The sequence below is a fragment of the Myotis myotis genome, unplaced genomic scaffold, assembly GCF_014108235.1.
Source record: "Myotis myotis isolate mMyoMyo1 unplaced genomic scaffold, mMyoMyo1.p scaffold_m19_p_2, whole genome shotgun sequence".
NCBI lineage: Eukaryota > Metazoa > Chordata > Mammalia > Chiroptera > Vespertilionidae > Myotis > Myotis myotis.
Window position 1 is genome coordinate 10,934,488 of NW_023416324.1, and position 23,566 is coordinate 10,958,053.

The following is a 23,566-nucleotide window of genomic DNA, read 5'->3' on the forward strand; positions in this document are numbered from 1 at the left end:
ACAGGCACACCCTGAGGCTCCATTCTGCCTTCCCCAAAGGAGGCTGGCTCAGATGACCAGGGCTATGTTAGGTCAGAAGAAGCCAGGTCCAGATGGAGGAATGGACCAACTAAGGTAGGAGTGGGGATGGCCCAGCCCAACCACTCAGCAAGGCAGCCTGGCAAGACACAGTCTGGTGCCATAGCTCAGGGTGAACGGGGCAGCACCCACACCCCCCCGCTTTCAAATTCCCACTCTGTCATTTCCTGAATCTGTGATCATTTCACCTCTTTGTTCCTCAGTTTCTCATCTGCCAAATGGGGATAATAATTGTTCCCACTTGGTGGTTTGTTCTGAGGAGGGAGATCATACATGTATCATATGCCGACACACAATAAGTCCCCAATAAATGGACTATTATTAGCTATTGACTCTCTTTGTGGCCTTGAATAAATTGATTCTCTCCTCTAGGCCTCTGACTCTATTTCATAAAATGGGAAACTTGGAGAAAAATCCCCTTTTTTTTCAGCTGCAAAATTAGGCAGTTCTCCCAAATCTACTTAAAACCTGCTTGAGGCAAAGGTGGGGAGCTGTCTTCCCCACCCCGCAAACCTCACCTGGAAGTTCCTTCACCTAACCCTAGGACAGCGGTTCTCAACCTGTGGGTCGCGGCCCCTTTGGCGGTCGAACGACCCTTTCACAGGGGTCGCCTAAGACCATCCTGCATATCAGATATTTACGTTACGATTCATAACAGTAGCAACATGATAGTTATGAAGTAGCAACGAAAATATTTTTATGGTTGGGTCACATGAGGAACTGTATTTAAAGGGCCAGAAGGTTGAGAACCATTGCCCTAGTATGCTGTGGAGCTGAGAACCACGGGACCGGACCTCATCCATGGGCTCCTTCAGCACGGTGCTGGGGGGTAGAAAAGGCAGACTCAGCCCCAGTGTGCCCGGCATAGAGCAGGTGCCCAGGACACATTAGCTCCCTGGTTTCCTTCCCCTCGCACCTGTCCACACGGGGAAACAGAGGCACAGGCAGCAGCATCAGAGGAAAGCATTGGCTACCTCAGCCCTGACATGGGGCTCCAGCTGGCAGCTCCGGCCCCGGGTCCCATAGAGGAGGAGGCCTGGGAGTGCTGAGCCTGCTCAGGGATGGCTCCCACCGTCGGTCAGCAGGGAAGGCCAGGGTGTGCTGCAGCATCAGTGGCCAGCTGGTCACCTCCAGGGGCTAAGTGGCCGCCCAGCAGGCATGCACCACGCTGAGCCACGGCTGGATAAAACCCACAGCATCACCACCCTTCTCGGCTCAGTGACTGGGACCTGGGTGCAGCCAATTCCCCCGCCACCTCGAAGGGCAGCCCCAGGACAGGTGCCCAGACACGCCCAGCGAGAGCAAGCGTGTTACCTGACTCGCGGCGACGTGTGCGTAGGGTCAAGAAACAGCAAGAGAAGATTCATTCATCTTCCCTGCATTCAGCAAACATCTGCTGAGGACTTTCGTGGCAGGCACAGACCTTCCCCCAATGCAACTCAAGGAATATGAGCTTTTCTTTATTTGTTTAATCACCAACACCCTTTCTTCAAAAAATCTTAGCCTGGCCAGCGTAGCTCAGCGGTTGAGTGTCGACCTATGAACCAGGAGGTCACGGTTGCACGCTTGATCCCCAGTGTGGGGCATGCAGGAGGCAGTCAATCAACGGTTCTCTCTCATCATTGATGTTTCTCTCTCTCTCTCTCCCTCTCTGAAATCAATAAAAATATATATATTTTAAATATCTTATAAGAAACCTCAATATAAAGGGCAAGCTTCTGGGGAGATAGGGGCTCAAGACCCCATCCTTTGGGTCCCCCATACTCCAGTTGGCCCCCAAGGGGTCTCCAAAGAATGCCCAGAGTGTCACACAGCTCAACGTAAAACCACATCTAGAGTCATCCAGCCAACCAAGCCCTCCTGGTCCAGATGTGGAAACTGAGGCCCAGGGGGGGCGTGCTGGAACCCAGGCCTCTGCTCCCAGTCTGGATCCCACTGGACCCACTTGCACACTTGGGTTCTATGGGGAGTAGGGGTGGGGCAGCTCCAGCAATGCACAGTCAGAAAAGAAAAGGGTTTGGTGTGGGTTTTTTTCCCCAACAATGAAGTTGCTGTATTTCTCTAAAATTTAAAAAAAAAAACTACAAAGATGACGGGGTAATTTTTTAAAAATTTTATTGTACCGGCAACCCACAAAGTGAGAGTCCCATGCTCTTCCAGAAAACTTAAGAACGAGTGAGGACAGCTCGGAACTCTGAGACAGTAGCTCTGCCTACAATTCCACCCCACCCCCCGCCCTGCCCAGGATGAGCAGGTGGGAGGCGCTGGGCCCCATGTCACCCCGGAAAACAATTGTTCCTCTCAGCCCCAGAGAGGCCTGGCACCACAACACTCTTCCGTGGCCACGTGATCCTGGGGGCAGACAAGGGGTGTGAGCTTAGTCCCAGCCTGGCCCTGAACACTGCACCCAGCCGGGCTGCCTTCTCCTGTCCAGGGCTCTCAAGAGGCCTGAGGTCCCCTGACTAAAGAGCCCTGACTTCACCAGCGCAATCAGCTGAGCCACGTTGTTACCCCTAAAGGGGACAGAGGAGCTGACCCCAACAGCTCAGAAAGGGGTCCACCACTCTCAGATCCCAAACTCTCACCCCCACTCACTATTAAGAGCTCCCCGTGCCCCAGGATCACGCCAACGGCAGGTCCAGTGAGGGTAAATCAGAAGACCCATTTCTACCCCAGTTCCATCCCTTCCTACCTGTGTGACCTGGAGGCAGGCACTTCATTCTGTGAGCCAGAATTCCCTTCAGGGGGTGACCAGCTGCACCTCAAAGGGATACTGTGAAGATCGGATGAGATGCTGATCGGGTCACTACGATATGAGTGACGGGGGGTGGCCTGCAGGGGTGGACAGAGGGCCTTTTCTTCCCAGGAAGGGAACTGCCCTACAACAGCAAGCGTAGAAGACTGAGGAGCAGTCACTGCCTGGCCACAGACGCCCTCCCCTGTGCCCTGCCAGACCCTGGTCTGAGCATGGGCTGGGGAGGAGGAGAATCGGTCTGGAAGAGTAGGTGCCAGGCACAGGTGAGAAAGATGTGAGGAGAAACAGGCTCCCAGAAATAGACAGAAGAGCTTCGAGAGGAAGACAGATCCATGTGCAGAGGAAGAAACCCTTTCCCACACTCAGGGGCAAGAGGCAAACAGGCCAGACAAGCAGCAGAACTGCCAGGAAAGGTGACGTCAGCTCCCAGAGGTGGCAGGGAAGGGGACAGAGGAGCTTGATCCCACGGGAGACAGAGCCAAAGGCAGAGACAGGACGGAGGAGAGGGGAGCAGCTGGGCTGGGAGAAGCAGGGTTTCTCCACTGAGAAAACGCTTCTGGGGAGAAAGCAAAATCCGTGCGGTACAGTTTTTTTAAGCACCCTTCCCCAGCGTGAAGTCATTTGGGTATTTTAAGAACATGTGATGCATTATGCATATCTCGTTTTTGTTGAAGGAAATCATGGTTAGTGTATTTAAAGATGTGAATGCCTAGAAAATTATAGGGGGAGAAATGTGGGATTTTTTTTTCCCCCTGAATTTTCTGGGTTTCTCGAAACGTTCACATCTGCACCCAGCTTCCTGGTGAGTTGGGCAGAGAAAGGAAGGAACTGGAGAGAAAAGTCCTGCTTCCTGCTTCTCCTCTTGGCAGGCTGTGCCCAGGTGGGCCCGGGATCAGCAGCCCAGGGTCCGCTTCTGCCTCTGCTCTCAGGCCTTCCAGGCCTTTTCCCCATTCCTTGGGAAAGAGAACATTACTCAGGCCCCTGGAAGCACAACCTGTTTCTCCTCCCAGGCCTCCGGCCCGCCTCAACCATAGGGGCACAGCGCCACCTGGAGGCCATAATGGAGAGTGCAGGGCTAGGAGGGATTCTATCCACAGTCTTGCGTGGCAGTAGAAAGAAAGAAAAATTATGAGCCAACTTATGGCAAGCATGTATGAAGCCCCATTCTATGAAGCACCTTAAATATTAGGGAAGACTGAAGGGGTGGGAGGCCTGCAGCTTTGGCAATTTGGACATTAATATTAGTATGACCTCATTTGTACCCCTCTTCCCCCAGCCCAGAGAACATTCAGGTTAGAGAGCCACAGTGCCTGGCACGCTAGGGTCTTAATAAACGCCTGTTGCATTCAGCTGTGGCCTTCCAGTGTCATGGCCCAATCCTGGAAGAATCTGGATGTGAGGCAACAGCTCTGTCAGGGTCAGAGGCCAAAGGTTGTATCACCAAGCAGGCCTTCATCCAGGTCTGGTTGGCCCCTCTGACCAATGCCAGTGTCTCTGGCTCAGCCTTATGTGCTCCCGCCCCCCTTCTTGGGTAAGGGAAATGCCAGGTCCCTCTGCTGGCATCTGGAAGACAGTGTGGCAGCTGCCGAGGAAGTGACTAATGAGCCCTCCCGGGAGCAATTCAGGACATCATACAAGGAAACTGCTCTCAAAAAAAGAAAAAAGAAAGAAAAGAAACTTATCTCACTCAAAATTAATAAGTTAACACTATCTAATTAGAGAGAATGTGCTGGGCTCCCTGGTTTCTGGGAAGGTGGTTCTGAGGTGTGACAGGTAGCTAGCTTGGAGACGGTCCACATGGCATCCTTCGGACCAGCAGCCCCAAGGCGGGCTGAGAACCTGCCCTCCCTGGTCTCGCGTCCACCTGCTAGCTCACAGACATGCAAAACATCAGAGCTGAATGCGCCTGGGAAAGCTTCCCATTCAAATGGCTCCTTTTATAGACAGAACTGAGGCCCAGAGAAGTTAAGTCCCTCCGTTACGATCACACAGCAACAGAGCCAGGACCAGAGAAAGCAGCCAGCCTTTGGACTTCCCAGTCCAGACCATTTACCACCATACAATGACATTGTCCAGACTCTCCTGTGTGGATTCCTCAAGCTCTCATGAGGCCACTGGGCGTGATGTTTCTCTACATGCTCTATCTATCTTTACCTCAGGCCCTAAGAGAGGTCCTTCCCTCACTCCTTAGAGCCAAGGCTTGGCCCTCATCTCTGGTCCAAGAGCCAACTCCCACAGGCAGCCTTCCAGGATTGTTTTACCTCACCCATTTCATTTGCTAGTTTACTCATTAATTCCATGTCCGAAGACCGAATTCCATGGTTAAGACCTCAGGCTCTGGCCCTAGCCTGTTTGGCTCAGTGGATAGAGCATCAGCCTGCGGACTGAAGGGTCTCAGGTTCGATTCTGGTCAAGAGCACTTGCTTGGGTTGTGTGCTTGATCCCCAGTAGCGGGCATGCAGGAGGCAGCCAATCAATGGTTCTCTCTCATCATTTATGTCTCTCTCTCTCTCTCTCCTCTCTCTCTCTCTCTCTCCCGCTCCCTTCCTCTCTGAAATCAACAAAAATATGTTTTAAAAAAAGAAAAAACAAAAAGAGAGCTCGGGCCCTGGAGTCAGACTGCCTGGGTTTAAATGTTGTATCTCTCATGTGCCTGGGCAACACTTGGCCTCTGGGCCTTGATCTTTTCTTTAAAGTAAGAACGATGCACACACGTGCCTCAGAGTGAGGAGTGAACAATACCCGCGCAGCACGGAGCGGCACCTAGCCAAGAGCAAGCACTGAAGTTAGCCAGTTCGTGTATAGTAACAACTCACAATTTGTCCTGGAGAAGAAATAAGATAGAGTTCCTGCCGGGGACCTGGGCAGTGTGGTTAAGAGCAGGAGTAGGAAGTCTGTACGATGGGATCTCAGAGGCGGGGCCCCTAACGTGGGTGGGGAGGGTCGGGAACAGTTTTCTGTGGGAGCTGCGGCTGTGTGAGAGAGACGGGAGCGCGGGGAAGAACCAGCACAGCGCATCTAAGGAGCCTCAACAGGTGTGATACAGAGAGGGGTGGGGAGGGCCGTGGGGAGGGGCCAGGGCAGGACACGCAGGAGGAGCCGGGGTTGGGCCTGAGAGAAAAGGGAGCCTGGGGAAGGGCTTTCGGCCAGGGGCTCGGTCAGGCGGGTGTGATTAGACCAGGCGAGGTTCTGTGGACTGTTTGCCTGGCTCTCCCTCAGCAAGGAGCGACTGCCCTGGGTTGCTCTATCTTGAATAGTCAGGGAATCTGCTCTAACCAGGCCAGTGCCAAAAGCCATTCCCAGCGACCATATCCTGTGAACCACAAGTATTGCCAACCACTGAGAGGCGCCTCACCCGCAGGATAGGATACGCTCAGAGACAAGGCTGAACCCTGCGACGGCAGACTGTCACACTCACTTCGGCACCTCTAGGCGCAGAATGCACAGGTAGCAAATGTTAGATGAATGCCCACCCATGATCTGAAACTTCTCTGCGCATCCCTGAGGCCCTTGTGGGACCACCAGCCCCGGATCCAGCACCCAGCTGGGGTGTGCACGGCCCAGGCCCAGGGTTGTAAAGAAAGGGGGTCAGATTGGCCGAGTTTGTCATGTTGTTGTTTGCTTTTTAGTTTTTTCCACATATTGTTGTTTGCTTCTTGAATTTTTCTTTTGTTTTTTGTTTGTTATTTGTCATTGCTGTTAATCCTCACCCGAGGATATTTTTCCATTGATTTTTAGGGAGAGTGGAAGAGAGGGAAAGACAGAAACATCGATGTGAGAGAAACACATCAATTGGTTGCCTCCTGCATGAGACCCGACCAGGGCCCAGGCTGAGGAGGAGCCTGCAACCAAGGTACGTGCCCTTGACTGGAATCGAACCCAGGACACTTTGGTCCGAAGGCCGACGCTCTATCCACTGAGCCAAACTGGCTGGGGCTGCTTCTTGAATTGTTGAACATAACTGGATGAATTAGGATTCCAAAGACCAGCCTTCCAGCTCCTCCTCCGCCAGGGTGAGTTGGGGAACCTCAGAGCCTCCAGCTGCAGTACGTGAGCCTAGGGCAGCGGTTCTCAACCTGTGGGTCGCGACCCCTTTGGCGGTCGAACGACCCTTTCACAGGGGTCGCCTAAGACCATCCTGCATATCAGATATTTACATGACGATTCATAACAGTAGCAACATTACAGTTATGAAGTAGCAACGAAAATAATTTTATGGTTGGGTCACAACATGAGGAACTGTATTTAAAGGGCCAGAAGGTTGAGAACCACTGGCCTAGGCCCTAGGGTGTGACTGGTGACTTGTCATGCTGACTGGCTTGAAAAACACTCTGTGTCTGTAATCCCGTTGTCTATTGAACAGCTTTCCTCCTTAGCCTCTCAGGCTTGATGTGATAAAAGCCCAAGGGCGTAGGCTTCATAGTCAGACCTTGGTAGCTGTGGGAAAATCACAGCACTTATAAAAAGGGGTAATTCGGCCTGCCCTGATTGTTCAGCAAAGCCTATAAAGAACATAACTAGCCGGTTTGGCTCAGTGGATAGAGCGTCAGCCTGGGGACTGAAGGGTCCCAGGTTCGATTCCAGTCAAGGGCATGTACCTGGGTTGCGGGCACATCCCCAGTAGGAGGTGTGCAGGAGGCAGCTGATCGATGTTTCTCTCTCATCGATGTTTCTAACTCTCTATCCCTCTCCATTCCTCTCTGTAAAAAATCAATAAAATATTTTTTTTTTTAAAAAAAAACAAAGAACGTAACATCGCCTGGCTCTCGATGATGTGAGGCTGTAGGCAAAACATAAGCCCGCTGAGCTTCTCTCTCGCGCTTGTAAAGTGAGGAGGGATAACAACACCCACTTTATAGGAGGCCAAGCATTAATGCATTCAAAATGCTGAGCGCAGACATTCACACCAGGGGCAGTTCTTCAAGATGACCCCTGCCTGCCGCTGTCTCCTAGCATTGAAGTGACTGAGCATCAGGGTCAACTTGGCAAAGAATCAAAACTCAACAATCCCAATGTCAGTTGGGAACTAACTTCCAATTTCCTGTCTCCGTCACCTCCCACTCCCAACCTGGGCCCCAAGTATCAGTCCATCCAACCCCCTGCAGATAAGGCCCCTCAAATGGAAAGTGGGAACTGCCACCGTGGATGAGCGCCCGGGACAGTCTGTCCCAGCCAGGCTGACTGAGCATGGACCTCACACGCAGAACTGGGGACGTGCACATCTGCGTTCCCAACCAGCTGTTCCGGAGGCAGGGACCGTGGCTGCTCCTGCATCTCCCTGGCTGGCTGTCTGGGGTACTGGAGGCCGAAGTCTGCCCAGGAGTTGGGCTGGGGTAGCGCAGGCTGGCTTCCCTCCTTTTCCATCACTTTGACCAGATTTATTCATGAAATCTATGCCAAGGACTGAACTCTGATACATTCCCACTGAACACCCCTCACCCCGGCAGTTCATTCTCTACTGAAACCTGGACCCAATTACACAGCAGAAACGACAAGGACATGGGAGTGGATGCGTTCAAGGCGCTCAGAGGACATTCCCTTGGGCCACCTCTCCCCCCAAACACCTGCCCCGCCCTATGTCAGCGGTTCTCAACCTTCCTAATGCCGCGACCCTTTCATACAGTTCCTCATGTTGTGGTGACCCCCAACCATAAAATTATTTTTGTTGCTACTTCATAACTGTAATGTTGCTACTGTTATGAATCCTCATGTAAATATCTGATATGCAGGATGTATTTTCATTGTTACAAATTGAACATAATTAAAGCCTAGTAATTAATCACAAAAATATGTAATTATATATGTGTTTTCCTATGGTCTTAGGCGACCCCTGTGAAAGGGTTGTTCGACCTCTAAAGGGGTCGCGACGCACAGGTTGAGAACCGCTGCTCTATATGACCAGGGCCCTAACGCCTCACTGAACACCAGCCCTGCTAAGTGGGCTCTCACCACTCACACCTGCTCCTTCACAGTAGCCGCCTCTTCGTAACTTGGGGCACAAGTGTCTTACAGGGTGTTCCTGGGAGCACTGAGGGGATGAGCCCCGTTGCCGGTGAGGATGATGGATGGGGAGCTTTGGAAACAACTTCAGACCCAGCGCTTACTAGCATTGTGCCCCCAGCCCAGTGAACAGATCTGGCGTTACTCCCTCATCCGGAAAACGCAGATCCCATGAGCCTGCAAGGGTTCTGTGAGGATTAACTCAAAGTTCAAGAGCACACACTAGTTCAGCACTCTTACTCGCCGAATGTGAGTCTCCTCCCTGCTGTTCAACACCCACCCCAACCCTCTCCCACTGCTCAGCTTTCAGGATGTCAGAACAGAGTTCTTCAGGCGTGGAGGGCCGGGATGCCCTCCAGGATGGCCCTCCTGAGCTGGCCACTCCTCAGGCCCGCAATCTGTGGGAGCCCCAAACCCAGGCCTCCAGGTCTCTAGTTCATTCCATCACGGGGGGCTTCCCTTCCACCGGGGGAGTCTGGGCCTAACCAATGAGCCTTACTGGCAAAGCAACAGGCTGACGCTTGGTTGGAAGATGTTTAATTTGTGCTGTCCACGCTGGACACCGAAGTGGTGCCAGCCCCTGAGAGCACCCCTCCTCCCCCGCAAAGGGAGGACCGGTAGAGAATGAACATTCGGCGCAGGGAAGGGATTAAAGAGCCGTGGAGACCGCTGACCACTTCTCTTCCACTCACAAACAGGAGGGGCAGGTGGGGGGTGAAGGCAACGAAGAGGGAGGCGATGTGATTACACCCGAGGCATGTCCGACTTTCACTGCGGGAGAGGGAGCCGGGACAAGGCTGTGCTCAGGGTGCTGGCTGGTGAGGCTGGGGGAGAAGCTGACAGCCAGAGGTGGGGCAGCAGCGTTTTTATTGCTTCCTGTGGGAGGTGAGGCCTTGCAGCTCCCCTCAAGCAGGGAAAGCCAGTCCCCGCCAGGTGGGGGCAGCAGAGACACCAGGAGGGGGGCAGCCAGCTGGCCGTCCTCCAAACCCACCACTGAGCCCACCACTCCCACCCCCAGGTGACCGCTCTCCACTATGCTGCTCAGAGTCGTGTCCTGCTCGGGAGAAGCAGACGCTGGACTTCCGTCGCCTGTCCTGACGCACAGGTGCACGCATTTAGGAGGCAAGCAGGGAGGGGAAAGGGCCATAGTGACGTGTCCAGCCTTACAATTTTCTCCTGGGGTGTGAGCAAAAGGGAGAGAGACCCGGACAGTCTCTCCAGAGGCAGCTCCGAGAGCCGTGCGTCACACCGAGCCCGCCTCTGCCCGCCTCTGCGTCACTTAAGGCTCAAGTCCACAAGAATCAGAGTCAGCAGAAAGGACCCGAAGACACGGGGGCACGAGCTGAAGATCACTGGCTCCGGCGCCGGAGCGATGAGGTGCTCACAGTCGCACTTGGCGGGCTCCAGGGAGGGAGGCCAGGCCAGCACACCCACCCAGGCTGGGCTTGAACTCTCCTGTGCTGGGAAGGTTCCCTCTCAGGTTGGAGTGTGAGGTCTGCACGGCTCCCCCCGGCTTCCCTCCCTCAGTCATACCTGGAGATAGCAGCTGCCCCTCCCCTCCCCCCCCCCCCCATACTCTTGTAAGGCCTTGAGATAAAACCCCTGAAAGGGGAGAGCTTCCTTTCATGTGTAACCGTGGGGCTTCGAGACTGTCAGCTGTTGTACAAGGGAATCACCCGGGTGATCTCCTGCCGGCAGATGGGGCACTTCTTGGGCTCTGGCAACGCCTGGTAGCACTCGGTGCAGGCACACACGTGCCCACACTCCAGGAACACGCAAGACTTGAAGTTGCTCAGACACACGACACAGGTGCTCTTCAGACTCTCCCTGTCCTCGGGCTTGGCTTGGCTCAGCAGCTGCGCCTCGTGCTCCCGGAACTCCTTCTCCATCTGCTTGAGGCGCAGGCGCTCCTGCCACTGCAGGTACTGCTTCCGGAGGATGAAGAAGAGGGCCGCGCACGCAGCAAAGCCAAACACCAGCGTCAGGACCTTCCAGAGCCTGACGCTCGACTCCTGCCTCTGCAGCAGGCTGTCGAAGTCCTGGCTGCTCAGGTAGTACTGCATGCCCTGCTTGGGGGGCTGCAGGCGGACCGAGTTGTTGTCCAGGACCAGTTCACCGACCCCCGTGAGGGTGGCCCCAACCTTCAGCATCTCCTCGGTCTCCTGGACGCCCTTGGGCCGCTCCCCGCTGATGTAGTGGCCGATGGCATCAGTGAAGGACTGAATCGAGGGGTGGAACTTCTCATACACAGTCTCCAGGCCCAGATCCACGGAGTCCAGCGGCTTCAGCACCCGCACGGCCACACCCACGCCCTCCTCGTGGGGGACCAGGTCAAAGGGCACCGTGTTGGTCCTCTGGTGAATGATCTTTGAATAGTCATTCCTAAAACAATAAGAGAACTCAAGATAAAACAAAGGACAAGCAAACACCTCACACCCAGGAAGAGATGGAGGTCGCATACATGCCAGAGGACAGGGTAAAATCTGACGCAGCTAGGAGAGGACAACAGAAATCAATATTACCCAAGTGCCTCAATTTGTTAGGTTCTCAGGCGATCAGTGGGCAACAAATACCATCACAGATCACCTCTACCATCTATTTCCTTTAGCCACTTTAAAATAAATATCCAATTCTTTAAAAAATTAAAAACAGTCCTAACCGGTTTGGCTCAATGGATAGAGCGTCAGCCTGCAGACTCAAGGGTCCCAGGTTCGATTCCAGTCAAGGGCATGTACCTTGGTTGCAAGCACATCCCCAATAGGGAGTGTGCAGGAAGCAACTGATTGATGTTTCTCTCTCATGAATGTTTCTAACTCTCTATCCCTCTCCCTTCCTCTCTGTAAAAAATCAATAAAATATATATATTTTTTTAAATTAAAAACAGAACTACCAGATGATCCAGTAATCTCACTTCTGGGTAGTGAACTGAAATCAGGATCTCGAAGAGAGATCTACTCGCCCATGCTCACGACAGCATTGCTCACGACAGCCAAACATGGAGGCAGCCTGCGTGTCCATCGACGGATGCATGGAGAAAGAATGCCACACACACACAAACAGAAGAATATTACTCAGCATAAAAAGAAGGAAATCCTGCCCACCAGCATGACTCAGTGGTTGAGCACCAACCTATGAACCAGGAGGTCACAGTTCGATTCCCAGTCAGGGCACATGCCCAGGTTGAGGGCTTGATCCCCAGTGTGGGGTGTGCAGGAGGCAGCCGATCAATGATTCTCTCTCATCACTGACGTTGCTCTATCTCTCCCCCTCTCCCTTCCTCTCTGAAATCAATAAACTTTTTTTTTAAAGAAGGAAATCCTGCCACACACAACAAGATGGATAAACCTGGAGAGCACTATGCTAAGCAAACGAGGCCACTCACAGAAGGTCAGACACGCGTAATTGCATTTATATGAGGTATCTACAACAGTCAAACTTACAGAAGCAGAAAGCAGAACGGTGGCTGCCAAGGGCTAGGGGCAGGGGAAGAAAAGGGACGCTGCTATTGAATGGGTACAAAGATTCAGTTACACAAGATGGACCAATTCTAGAGATCTGCTATACAACTGTATGCCTCTAATTAACAAAACTGTACCGTTACACTGAAAAGTTTGTTAAAAGGGACCCAGGCCAGCATGGCTCTAGCGCAGGGGTGGGCAAACTTTTTGACTCGAGGGCCACAATGGGTTCTTAAACTGGACCGGAGGGCCAGAACAAAAGCATGGATGGAGTGTTTGTGTGAACTAATATAAATTCAAAGTAAACATCATTACATAAAAGGGTATGGTCTTTTTTTTTTTTTTAGTTTTATTCATTTCAAACGGGCCAGATCCGGCCCGCGGGCCATAGTTTGCCCACGGCTGCTCTACTGGTTGAGCCTAGACCTGTGGGCTGGGAGGTCGCGGTTCAATTCCTGGTGAGGGCACATGCCTGGATTGCGGGCTCGATCCCCAATAGGAGCATGCAGGAGGCAGCCAATTGGTGATTCCCTCTCATCATTGATGTTTCTCTTTCCCTCTTTCTCTCCTTTTCTCTCTGAGATCAATAAAAATACTTTTTTTAAGTTTGTTAAAAGGGTAGATCTTGTGAAGTGTTCTTACTACAGTAAAAAAATAAAATAAAGTACAAAACAAAAACCCACTAGGGTCATTTGGGAAAATAGTACTCCATTTTAAAGCAAAATAATCCACAAATTCATTTTAATAAATATTGAAATCATTAATCCATAACATAAGTGAGTAGTTTCAAACTTGGGTGGTCATATCAACAAATTCCAGCCCCTGTCCTGGAGACACTGATCCAGCAAGTCTGGAACAGGGCCCAGGAACCTGCATTTGAACAAGATGCCCAGGTGACTCTAAGTTAAGAGGTCCTCAGACCACACACAGAATATTAACAACATTAAGAAACGGGCCTACACCCTGTCTCAGGAGAAGCTGACGTCAGGTTTCAGCCAGCAGAGAAAGGCTACGTACGTACCAGAGGTGGGTTGTTCGGTTCCACACCATCTTGTGCTCCTGAAGCGTCAGCCGCTGAATCACCCCCTTGCAATTTTCCACAAACTGGCTGTTGAGCGTTTCTTTAACAGACCGGACAGCTCCTACATGGAAACCAATTATTTTATTTCTGAAGCACTGCTCTGCCCTTCCCTTTAGGTCATTTAAATTTTGTTTTTAGTTTGAGTTCATTTCACTAAACAAAATGGTGACAATATTATCAACGTATCAATGGTGACAATATTGTGGGTGCTCTTCCAAGCACAACAACAACCCTGTAAGGTAGAAATTCTCTTAGAGATGGACAAGAGAGGTTCAGAGAGGCTGGGCAACCCCAAGGTCACACTGCAATACTCCAGGTCTTTCTGAGCCCCAAGTCCAAGTTCTGGACTACTGCCCCAAATATACACATATCAGCCAAGAACAAACTTTCAGAAGAGGAAGTTACTTTTCATTTTACCAATAAACAAACATACCTTCAATAACAGCGTAAGGCACACATTTTCCTGGAGCTTCTGAAAGGATACTCTTTAAGTCTTCACCCAAGTGGATCCTTTTAGCTCCCTAAATGCAAACAACATATTAAATTGACTACTGAGTACCGACATGTTCAATCAAACTTAAAGGGCAAAAAAAGAAAGACTATTTACTTTTTTCATGTTGAAAGAATGAGGAAATCAGGCTGGAAGGAGACTATAGTAGATTCAGACTCCAAAGCTGTGTCTGAGAAGTTTCATCATACAAACAGGCATGGGGCCCTGCCTCCCTCCACCATCTGCAGAACGGGGTGTCACATATATTCTTTTTTTTTTTTAATATGTTTATTGATTTTTTAGAGAAAAGAGAGGGGAATAGACAGATAGAAACATTGATGAGAGAGAAACATCATTGATCAGCTGCCTCCTGCACACTCCCTATTGGGGATCTAACCCACAACCCGGGCATGTACCCTGACAGGGAACTGAACCATGACCTCTTAGTTCCTACGTCGATGCTCAACCATTGAGCCACACCAGCTGGGCATATCCTTTCTCCAGTTAATGGAAATATACACTCCTTTTCATCTTCGTTTTTAAATGAAACTTATGAATCAATCAGTATACCATAGGCTGAAAATATCTGAATCTCTTCTTGACAATACAGAACCATACATCCAAAGGTTCATGTGTAAAGCATCTAAAGTACATGGTAGGGGCTGGAGCACTGGTAGGCACCCTTATCACCAGGCCTTTATGAACTCACGCCCTGCATCGTACACCATCATAAAGGGATGCCTTTGCTCTATAGGCAAGGGTCTGTTACCTGGTGCCAAACACTGTTCTATTTCAGTTTGTCTCTTCCCTTTCACAATCAGGTGTGCATGGCGACATCTGCCGCTGTCTTCCTCTGACAACCACTAGTTCTCCCACCCCTTCCAATTCAGTTTCCCACCTGCTGTGCTTGGGAACCAAGCAAGCCTGTTACTGCTCTAGCAAAACTATGAAAAAAGTTATCAAATCAATAAACATTTCCTGAGCACCTATGTGCCAGGCACAGTGCTGGGCGCTAGGGATTCAGGGATGAATGAAGGACAATTTCCACTTTCACAGTACTCCCATCAACAAATCTTAAGGATGCCAGATAAGTTACCTCTACAGAGGAGATGAGATACTGCATACATATTAAGGTCACTCTAAGATTAAGCTACTGCTACACAGTAAATGAGCAAGGTCAGCACACACTTATTAACCACCTACACTGTAAGAAAATTTTTAAAATAATACCGTAACAGCTAACACGGTGTATTTGCTTGTTTTATTATTTGTCTTCCTCCATTGGACTATGAGACTCTAGGAAAGTTAGGGCCCTGCTTGGCTAGCTCACTGCTGTCCCCCTAGTGCTGAGAACGGAGCCTGACTCATAGCAGGCACTCAGTACGTATTTGATGAATACACACGCTCTTACATATGCTATAGCACTTTGCTAAGCACTTTAAATCTATAAATCCGTTTAATGCATACACCATCCTTATACAGTAGACATTATTAACCTCAATTACAGATAAGAACACTGAGGCTCAGAGAGGGGAAGTGACTTGTCCCAAGTCACACAGCTGGTGAAGTATCCACCAGGAGATGGCCAGTTAGAATTTTTTTAAAGGGCTGGAAGAGGAGTATGCTCAGAAAGACGTGGGACTCAATCAAGCTTCAATGCATCTCCTGTGGCTTTGAGCAACTTAATTTATCTAAGTCTCGGTTTTCAAAAGTGTAAAAGATGGGGAGAATGATCTCACAGAATTTTTATGTGGATTATATGAATCTTAAGATGTAAAGAATCTAGCCCAGAGGCTGGCACATAGTAGGCATGCAATAAACATGCATTCCCATCACTATAAGAGAGACACAGTGATAACACACAAACCTGACTATACAAGTCCTGTAATCTAATCAAAAAATAGAATCTAAAATATTAGGAGTCCCAAATCTTTTTACAAAAAGGGGCCATTTCATCCTCACTTAGGAACTAATTGGCAAAGCTTTGAAGATCATCCAAAAATGGGTGCTGGGGAGTTCAACGTTTCAAAGAATCCCACATCAGGCCCATTCCTGATTTCTGAGTCAGGAAGTGAAGTATCAGATAGCCAGTCACTTCCAAAGTAATTTGGTTATTTAATTAGGCGAAGAACAGGGGAGCTGGAATCTCACTAGGACCCCATTCACACCACAGACTCAATTGTTTGGTAACTTGGTTCCCTGCAGATAGATTCCAAAACTCCTCTCACAGCGGGAATTTCACACATTTGTTTCTAACACAATTAACACTACCAGAAAACAATCTGATAGTGAAGTTGGTAGGTTTAGGAATCCATCTTTCAAATACATGTCCAATTAAACCCTAACTGTTGTAGTGTAAAAATGTCAGCCAAAATGAATCCACACTTACTGAGCATCTAATCAAGCACTGAATCAGAAGATAAGGGCCCTGTTTCCAACCTAATGAGGTCCATCTCTTTCTCGTGGGCCATTCACAGTACAGCAATGTCCTCAATCAGAAAAAAAAAAAAAATCCCACAAGTGGAACTAAAAGATCTAAGTTTCAGTTTCAGCCTGACTAACTGTAAGACCTTTCCTGTCCGCCCAACTTCCTGATTTGCAACCTGGAGGCAATTTTCACTTTATCTCCAAAATTAGTGTGCAGAAAAAAAAAAATAACAAGATGGGAATGTCTTATGTAAGCTGCAAGGTGCGGCTGAAGAGTGTTACTTTTAAAGTAACTTAAAATATTAAAAAAGGAGGCGTCTGTAGAAGCAAGCAGCTGAGGAGCTGCAGCTTAGCACTTGCTGTTCCCTCTGCCTGAGCCGCGCTTCCCCAAGACATCTGCAGGTCCCCCTCACCTCCTCCCGGCTCTGTGCAAATGTCACCTATTTAAAACAGCAAACCTCCGTTTCTCCAGCATCCCCACCTGTCACCGCCTGATCTGCTCGTCCACTGTCTGTCTCGGTTGTAGCAGAATGGAGCCTCCATGAAGGCAGGGGCTTCTGTCTGTTCTACCCAAGCGCTGTCCCCAGAGCCTGCACTTAGATGTTCAATCAATATTTTGAATCAAGTATTGAAGCCAAGATGCATATTCTGAATCATGGGAGGGACTTGGCAGAGAAGGAGTCGTGAAGCAGTCACCCCAATACCCGAATTCTGGTCCTCGGTCCTCCATTTCCTGCCCCGGGGGACACGCTCCTGGGCCTATTTCCTCTTTGGGGGAGTTTCCGCCGGTGGACCGGCCCCAGGCGAACTGCGGGCTCACCATTACCGGAGCCAGAGAGGACCGGCGGGGACAGCACTGACCTTGAGCTCTTGGGCGACCTGGGCCTTCTGCCGGTACACGGAGTACAGGACGGCGGTGACGACGGAGCTGGTGCCCAGGAGGATGAACTGGCCCAGCGAGGGCCGCCCTCCGTTCTCCATGGCTGCGCCGAACCCCGAGCGCGGGGGGGCACAGCGAGGTCAGGCCCCGCGACCCCGGCCGAAACTCTCCCTCCACCTCGCTCCCACCCGGGACCGCACCCCCCGCCCAGGAGACCTTTCCCGGAAACCCTTATCGGGTCGCCAAGCGATTTCGTAATGCACACCGGAAGTGGGGGGCGGGGAAAGAGCAGACCGGAAGGTGGTGTTGCCAGGGTGATGGCCGCGCAGCCACGGCGTCCCCAGGGGCGGGGCCTCCCGAGCCGGGCCTCCGCCCTCCTAGATCCTTTCGCCTTCCGCTCGCGGCGCACCGAGCACAATTGATTGTTCCGCGTCTACCTCATCGCGGTCCCGTTGATCTCTTAGGGTTTGGGGGCTGTTTAATGTTGTTCGACGTCTCCACCATTAGATTAGACGGAAAGAAGAGGATGGGTAATAAGCATTTATGAGTGTTACATATTTAAGCTTCGGGGCAAACCTTGGGACTTGGGTTTTATTCTTCCACTTGACAGATGAGAGAACAGGCCGAAGAGGTTAGGGGATGTGCTCAAAATCACACTGCCACTGAGTGCTAGCGAGGCATTTACTAGACTCCAGAGCCCTTACTCCAAGAAGGCAGATTATATCACCAAAGTAGCCCCTTAGCCTGCCATCACGACATATAACAATTATTGTTTATTTTTTTTTTTTAAATATATTTTATTGATTTTTTACAGAGAGGAAGGGAGAGAGATAGATAGCCAGAAACATCGATGAGAGAGAAACATCGATCAGCTGCCTCCTGCACATCTCCCACTGGGGATGTGCCCGCAACCCAGGTACATGCCCTTGACCGGAATCGAACCCGGGACCCTTCGGTCCGCAGGCCGACGCTCTATCCACTGAGCCAAACCGGCTTCGGCAACAATTATTGTTTATTAACTAATACTTACAGCTACTTTTATTGAATGTCTATTACGTGTCAAGTATTATGACAAAAAGCTTCACAGACATCATACCATTTACTCCTCAAAGCACGGTTGTGAAGCAGATTTCAAAGAGTGTTTTCTGACCTCTATAGTGATCTCCCTAAAATAATCAAGAGATACCCAAAATGTTATCCAGAACATCAACCTACAAAGCATTTGTCCTACGGGTTATGCTTTTAATTCTTGAAAATATAGGAATGTACCCATTGGCCCAACTCAATATATATAAAATGCATTTAAAGACTGCAGGTAAATTGCTCCCAACAAGTAAAATCTCTTTAATACAGCAGCTGGCTACCCCTGACATTTTTCTACCCCATTCCTTAATTATTCTTGGAGTCAAACAAGAGTTACATTCTATGAATATGAGGCTAGAATCTACAGATTGCCAACACCACCAGATACCTTTGCTGATTTTCAATCCAAGAGGTTATCATAAATTTTTACACACACACACTTAAAATGAGATCTATATTTAATTTTGTAATGGAACTTGTCAAAAAGTTTGATAACACATTGTGTTGGCAAAGGTGTGGGGACATCGACTCCTTTTTGACCTAGCAATTCCCCTTCTAGAAATTCTTCCTACATAGGTACACATGTGAACATGGTCAATTTACAAGGTTATTCACTGCAGCATCACTTTTCATGACAAAAGAGTGAAAACAATCTAAATGTTATAACTAGTGAATTGGTTACATAAATTTTTAAATATGTGTATATGAGCATAGTAAAGTGAAAAGGCAGACTGAAAACCTGTTTGAAGATGAGTCCATTTACTTTAAAAAGAAGAGAGAAATACTCTATGTTTCATATCTCTAGAAGGATTCATAAAAGCTGAAATGTTGGTTGCTTCCCTAAAGGGGAATTGGATGGCTAGAGAACAGAGCCACTTTTTAATCTTTTGTACTTCTTGAGTGTGAATGTACATCATATTTTGAATTAATCAAACTTGAATTTTAAAAAAGAGGAAGAACATGCCAGTCACTCCATAACCAACAATTACAAACTGCATCCCAGCTACGGGAGTAGCAGTAAGTTGTTAAGGAGCCAGGCTCTGCTCTCTGGATGGTTAGGGTTTTGTGAAGAAGCAGACAGGGGCAGGGAATCTACCGTCCCAGGCCCAGTGAAATTAGGGCAAGCAAGAGGGGTGCAGTTTACTTTCCACCCAAGGGAAGAGATTTGAGTTCTGTAAACAGATGGGGGTCATTTCCTACCCTGAACCTCACGTGTCCCTCCTACTCAAAGATATATTCAATGACAGCCAATTTGCAAAACTCGTCTGGAAGCCAGAATTCCACTGCGGGGGGCGGGGAGGGAATGGAAATTATTTGTAAAATAATCTCCAAGGGTCCTTCCATTTCCACATTCTATAATCTCGGATTTTCCTAGAACAGATGCTGTCAAGGCTGCAGTGGATACTATTAGCCACAAGGAGGCGCAATGAGCACAGGATGCCTAAGGCAAAAATAAGGGGGAGGGAGAGTAGACCCGCCTGTGGCCTAAAGAAGGGAGATAAAGGAATGAGAGTCTGGAGATTTAAAGGGACCACTGGAGCTCACTGTGGACCCACGCTGGGCTGTATCTAGGGGCCCAGTTAGTTCTCAGACCCGCCAACAGGCCCGGTGACCATCACCCCTGTGATGTGCAGGATCCCGCCCCTCCCCTTAGTTACTGTATTAATAGCACCTGTTGGTCAGCGGGAGGCACCTGGCACCCTGGGTATTGGGAAAGGATGGTTCAGGACAGGCTTGGGAGTCAGGCGCCCTGAGTCCTCTATCAGCGCTGCCATTTAGTCATGTGACCTCTGGCAAGTCCCAGCACCTTCCTGAATCTCATCTTCCCGTCTGTATTCCAGCTGGGATTCAAGTCAAGCTACACCTCCTGCCCAGGTCCTGGGCAAACCACTTTACTGATCTGAGCGTTCCTTTTCTCGGGCAGAGAAGGGGGTAATATCCCTGTTTCTGCTCTGACTGCTGTTGGCCCAGAGAAATTGAGGTGTGGGTAGGCATGTTAGGAATTCCTCTCCTTTTATTATTTGTGTTCTTGGTTTGCAAAACATGCGCAAGGAAGTGGGTGAATCTGAACAATTGTTTTTAAACCAATTAAATCCATTCAACATCATTTGGGTAGGTAATATTGTAATTTTTTTTAGTTTATTGTAGTCACAAGATAAATAAAAGTTTAATGATAAAACTATAGCTGAATGGCAAATGAGTAATACAGAGACACAAATAATACAGAAGTTCAGAGGAGAAAAACACATTGCCATAGGCTTCTATGGTTAGGAAATAAAAACAATAGTAACATATACTGAACACCTACTGTGTGCCAGGCACTAAGCCAAGCATTAATTTATATACAGAATCATAAATCTTTTATTTGAAGCAACTTCAGGGATCATTCTACCACACATGTAATTATACACTTACATGTATAATTACTCATTTAGGTTCCCTCTCCCCTGCTAAATTCAAAGCTCTTAGAATGCAGCCGTTAACAAGTACAACTTGAATGAGCCCGAGTTGTACCTATCTTGTTAACTGCTGCATTCTCAGTATTTAGCCCAGTACCTGGTATATAATAGGTGCTCAATAAATATTTGTTGACTAAATGAATGAATGGATCAACAACCCCATTCCAAACTGACTCCCAACAGGAGAAGCCCTTCTGCATTGACTCAGAGAGGGACATCAGTCTTTGCCTAAACAATCCCCTTGGTGGAGAACTCACTACCTCACAAAGAGTCTACTGTCAACTATCTTATATCTCTGGCACTTCTCCTCCTGGGCCCTGGTTCTGCCCCTGAGCCTTTGTCCATCGAGAGGAAAACGCTGGATACGGAGCCCTTCTGCACATCTCAGTAACTTCCTTTGAGTTCTGCCAACCAAGAGCCCACCTAACACTGATGGAAGGAAAAAATATGGTGGCTAGAAAGGGTGCAAGGTCAGTTTTCCTCAAGATGGGAGGGAACTATGTGTGAGGCAAATGGAATGGAACTTGAAGAGAAAACAGACTGTTGATACTAGAGCAGAAAGGATAAATGTGGGACCCTCTGTGGGGCCTTGTGCTGCAGAGAGGTGGACCTTGGCCTGGGCCCCAGCCAATCATGGTGGTCCTGTTTCCATTGCCAGGGATTGGCTTAGGAACGAGCATGTGATCCAGTTCAGGCCAATGAGCTATAGGGGAAGGTCTGCTGAGGAACTTCAGGGAAGTCTCTTAAGAAGCACAAACTGGCCTGGCTCAGTGGTTGAGAATTGACCTATGAACCAATACTCAGTTGACCTATGAATCACAGTTTGATTCCCGGTCAGGGCACAAGCCTGGGTTTGCAGAATCAATCCCCAGTAGGGGCATGCAAGAAGCAGCCGATAAATGCTTCTCTCTCATCTTTGATGTTTCTTTCTCCCTCTCCCTCCCTAAAATCAATAAAAATATTCTTTTTAGAAGCACAGCTGAAAGAGATAGTCCCTGTTCTGCCTCTAACCAGTGTATCTGGAGGTGACATAACATGTTGAAGCCATGTTGCTGCCACCAAGACCAATACATAGTCTTGAACTTCTTGTCAGTGAGATGATAAATCTCATTGTGTAAGCCCAGTGAATTGGCCATTGGTAAGTACCACCACCAAGAGCATCCTAGCAGATGCACAGATAAAAACAGAGGGCTTTTTCAGTGATGGGTGCAGAAGCCCAATTGTAACACCTGAAGCAAAACGTGGAATGTGCTGGTCCAAATAACTGAAAAGTTCAGCGTTGGCTGGATCCAGAGGCTCAAATCAAGTGGGGCATGGTCCCCAGGATGTCAAGGGCTCCTCGTCATCCCTGACACACCCTGCTCTTTTCCAGGCAGACCCACGTGACGCCCACCGCCAGGATCTGCTGCCTTTCAGTTCTGTGGTCAGTCACTGAAGACCCTTAAGGCCCATTTCCCCATCTGCTCACTGTTTACCGTGTACCAATAGCTCCCCAGAGCACACACATTAAGAAAACTTTGTGTTGAAATGAAGCTAATATTTGCTGAGTGCTTTTTCTGTACCAAATCCTTTGTAAGCTTTATCTAATCAAATCCCTGCGATAACCTGTGGCAGAGACAGCTACTTACACCCCAATATTTGTCCCATCCACTCTTTCTTGGTAATCAAACCTCTTCTTTTTAACGGGGCACATAAAAAACTACATTTCCAAGCTCTCCTTGCAGAGGTACAACCATGGGGCTAAGTTCTAGACCAGCGATGGCGAACCTTTTGAGCTCGGCGTGTCAGCATTCTGAAAAACCCTAACTTAACTCTGGTGCCGTGTCACAGATAGAAATTTTTTGATATTTGCAACCACAGTAAAACCAAGACTTCTATTTTTGATATTTATTTTACATATTTCAATGCCATTTAACAAAGAAAAATCAACAAAAAAAAAAATGAGTTCGCGTGTCACCTCCGACCCGCGTGTCATAGGTTCGCCATCACTGTTCTAGACAAAGGAGAGGAAAGGGAAGTGTCCCATCAAACTTCCAGGGAGTGTTCTTAAAGGAAAGGAGGCACATCTTCCTGTCCTCCGTTCTTCCTGCTGGCTGGAATTCGGTCAACAAAGCTGGAGCTCCAGCAGTGATCGCGGGTCACCAGGTAAGAAGCCAGGTGGTGAGGATGGCAGGGCAACAAGATAAACAGGGCCGGGTCCCCGGTGGCTATGAAGCACTTCCCACACCTTTAATAGGGAAGTGAACTTTTGTCGATTTACGCCACCGTCGTTTTGACTTTTCGGTTATTCCCAACTGTACCTAATCTCAGCTGGAATCCTGACTCCCCTGTACCGGCTCTCCCTACCCACTCCCCTGCTTTGTTTTGATAATTTGCATGTTTGTAATTGGTCTGCCATAGAATATAAGCTCACAAGGGCAGAGGTTTTCTGTTTTGTCTACTTCCACACCCCAGCTCTTCAGTCGCGCCTGATACACAGTAGATGCTCCATACATATTTGTTGAATGCATGAGCTGGAGGACAACCAACCCTAAAGGTACGTAACGTTATGATTTCACTTATGAAGATGCTGAGGCTCAGGGTGGACCACACAACGAGGAAGTGATGGCGTCTGGATGTGAAGGGAACCCAGGAAGACTGGCTCTTAGGCACTGAGCTGCCACCCAGTGCAGAGAAGCCCCCTGAACTCCCGCTCACTGGGCCCATACCCTGCCTCTAATGAGAAAGGCTTAAGTTCATGGAGGAAATGTGAGCAGGGGTGTAAGGCCAAGAGGGTTCTCTGAGGCTGTTACTAACGAGTATTGGGGATGAAAAAAGGAAAGCCTCGTGTTTCCTGGATTCTAAGACACACCTTA

At 49.2% G+C, this 23,566-nt stretch overlaps 1 protein-coding gene across 2 annotated transcripts; it reads right to left on the reverse strand.

The window, feature by feature from the left end:
• Positions 1-10,388: 10,388 nt before the first annotated feature.
• On the reverse strand, positions 10,389-17,435 carry MUL1 (mitochondrial E3 ubiquitin protein ligase 1). 2 transcript variants are annotated; one of them, XM_036351296.1, is made up of 5 exons: positions 17,151-17,289; positions 13,980-14,130; positions 13,806-13,893; positions 13,313-13,433; positions 10,389-11,215 (listed from the first exon to the last, which is right to left on the reverse strand). In XM_036351296.1, exons 2-5 carry the CDS (start codon positions 13,986-13,988, stop codon positions 10,486-10,488), a joined length of 948 nt encoding a protein of 315 aa, XP_036207189.1. In that variant the 5' UTR covers positions 13,989-14,130; positions 17,151-17,289; the 3' UTR covers positions 10,389-10,485. The 2 variants fall into 2 exon arrangements, with proteins under 2 accessions (XP_036207189.1, XP_036207187.1); XM_036351294.1 differs by lacking the exon at positions 13,980-14,130 and having other exon boundaries at positions 10,390-11,215; positions 17,151-17,435.
• Positions 17,436-23,566: the final 6,131 nt, after the last annotated feature.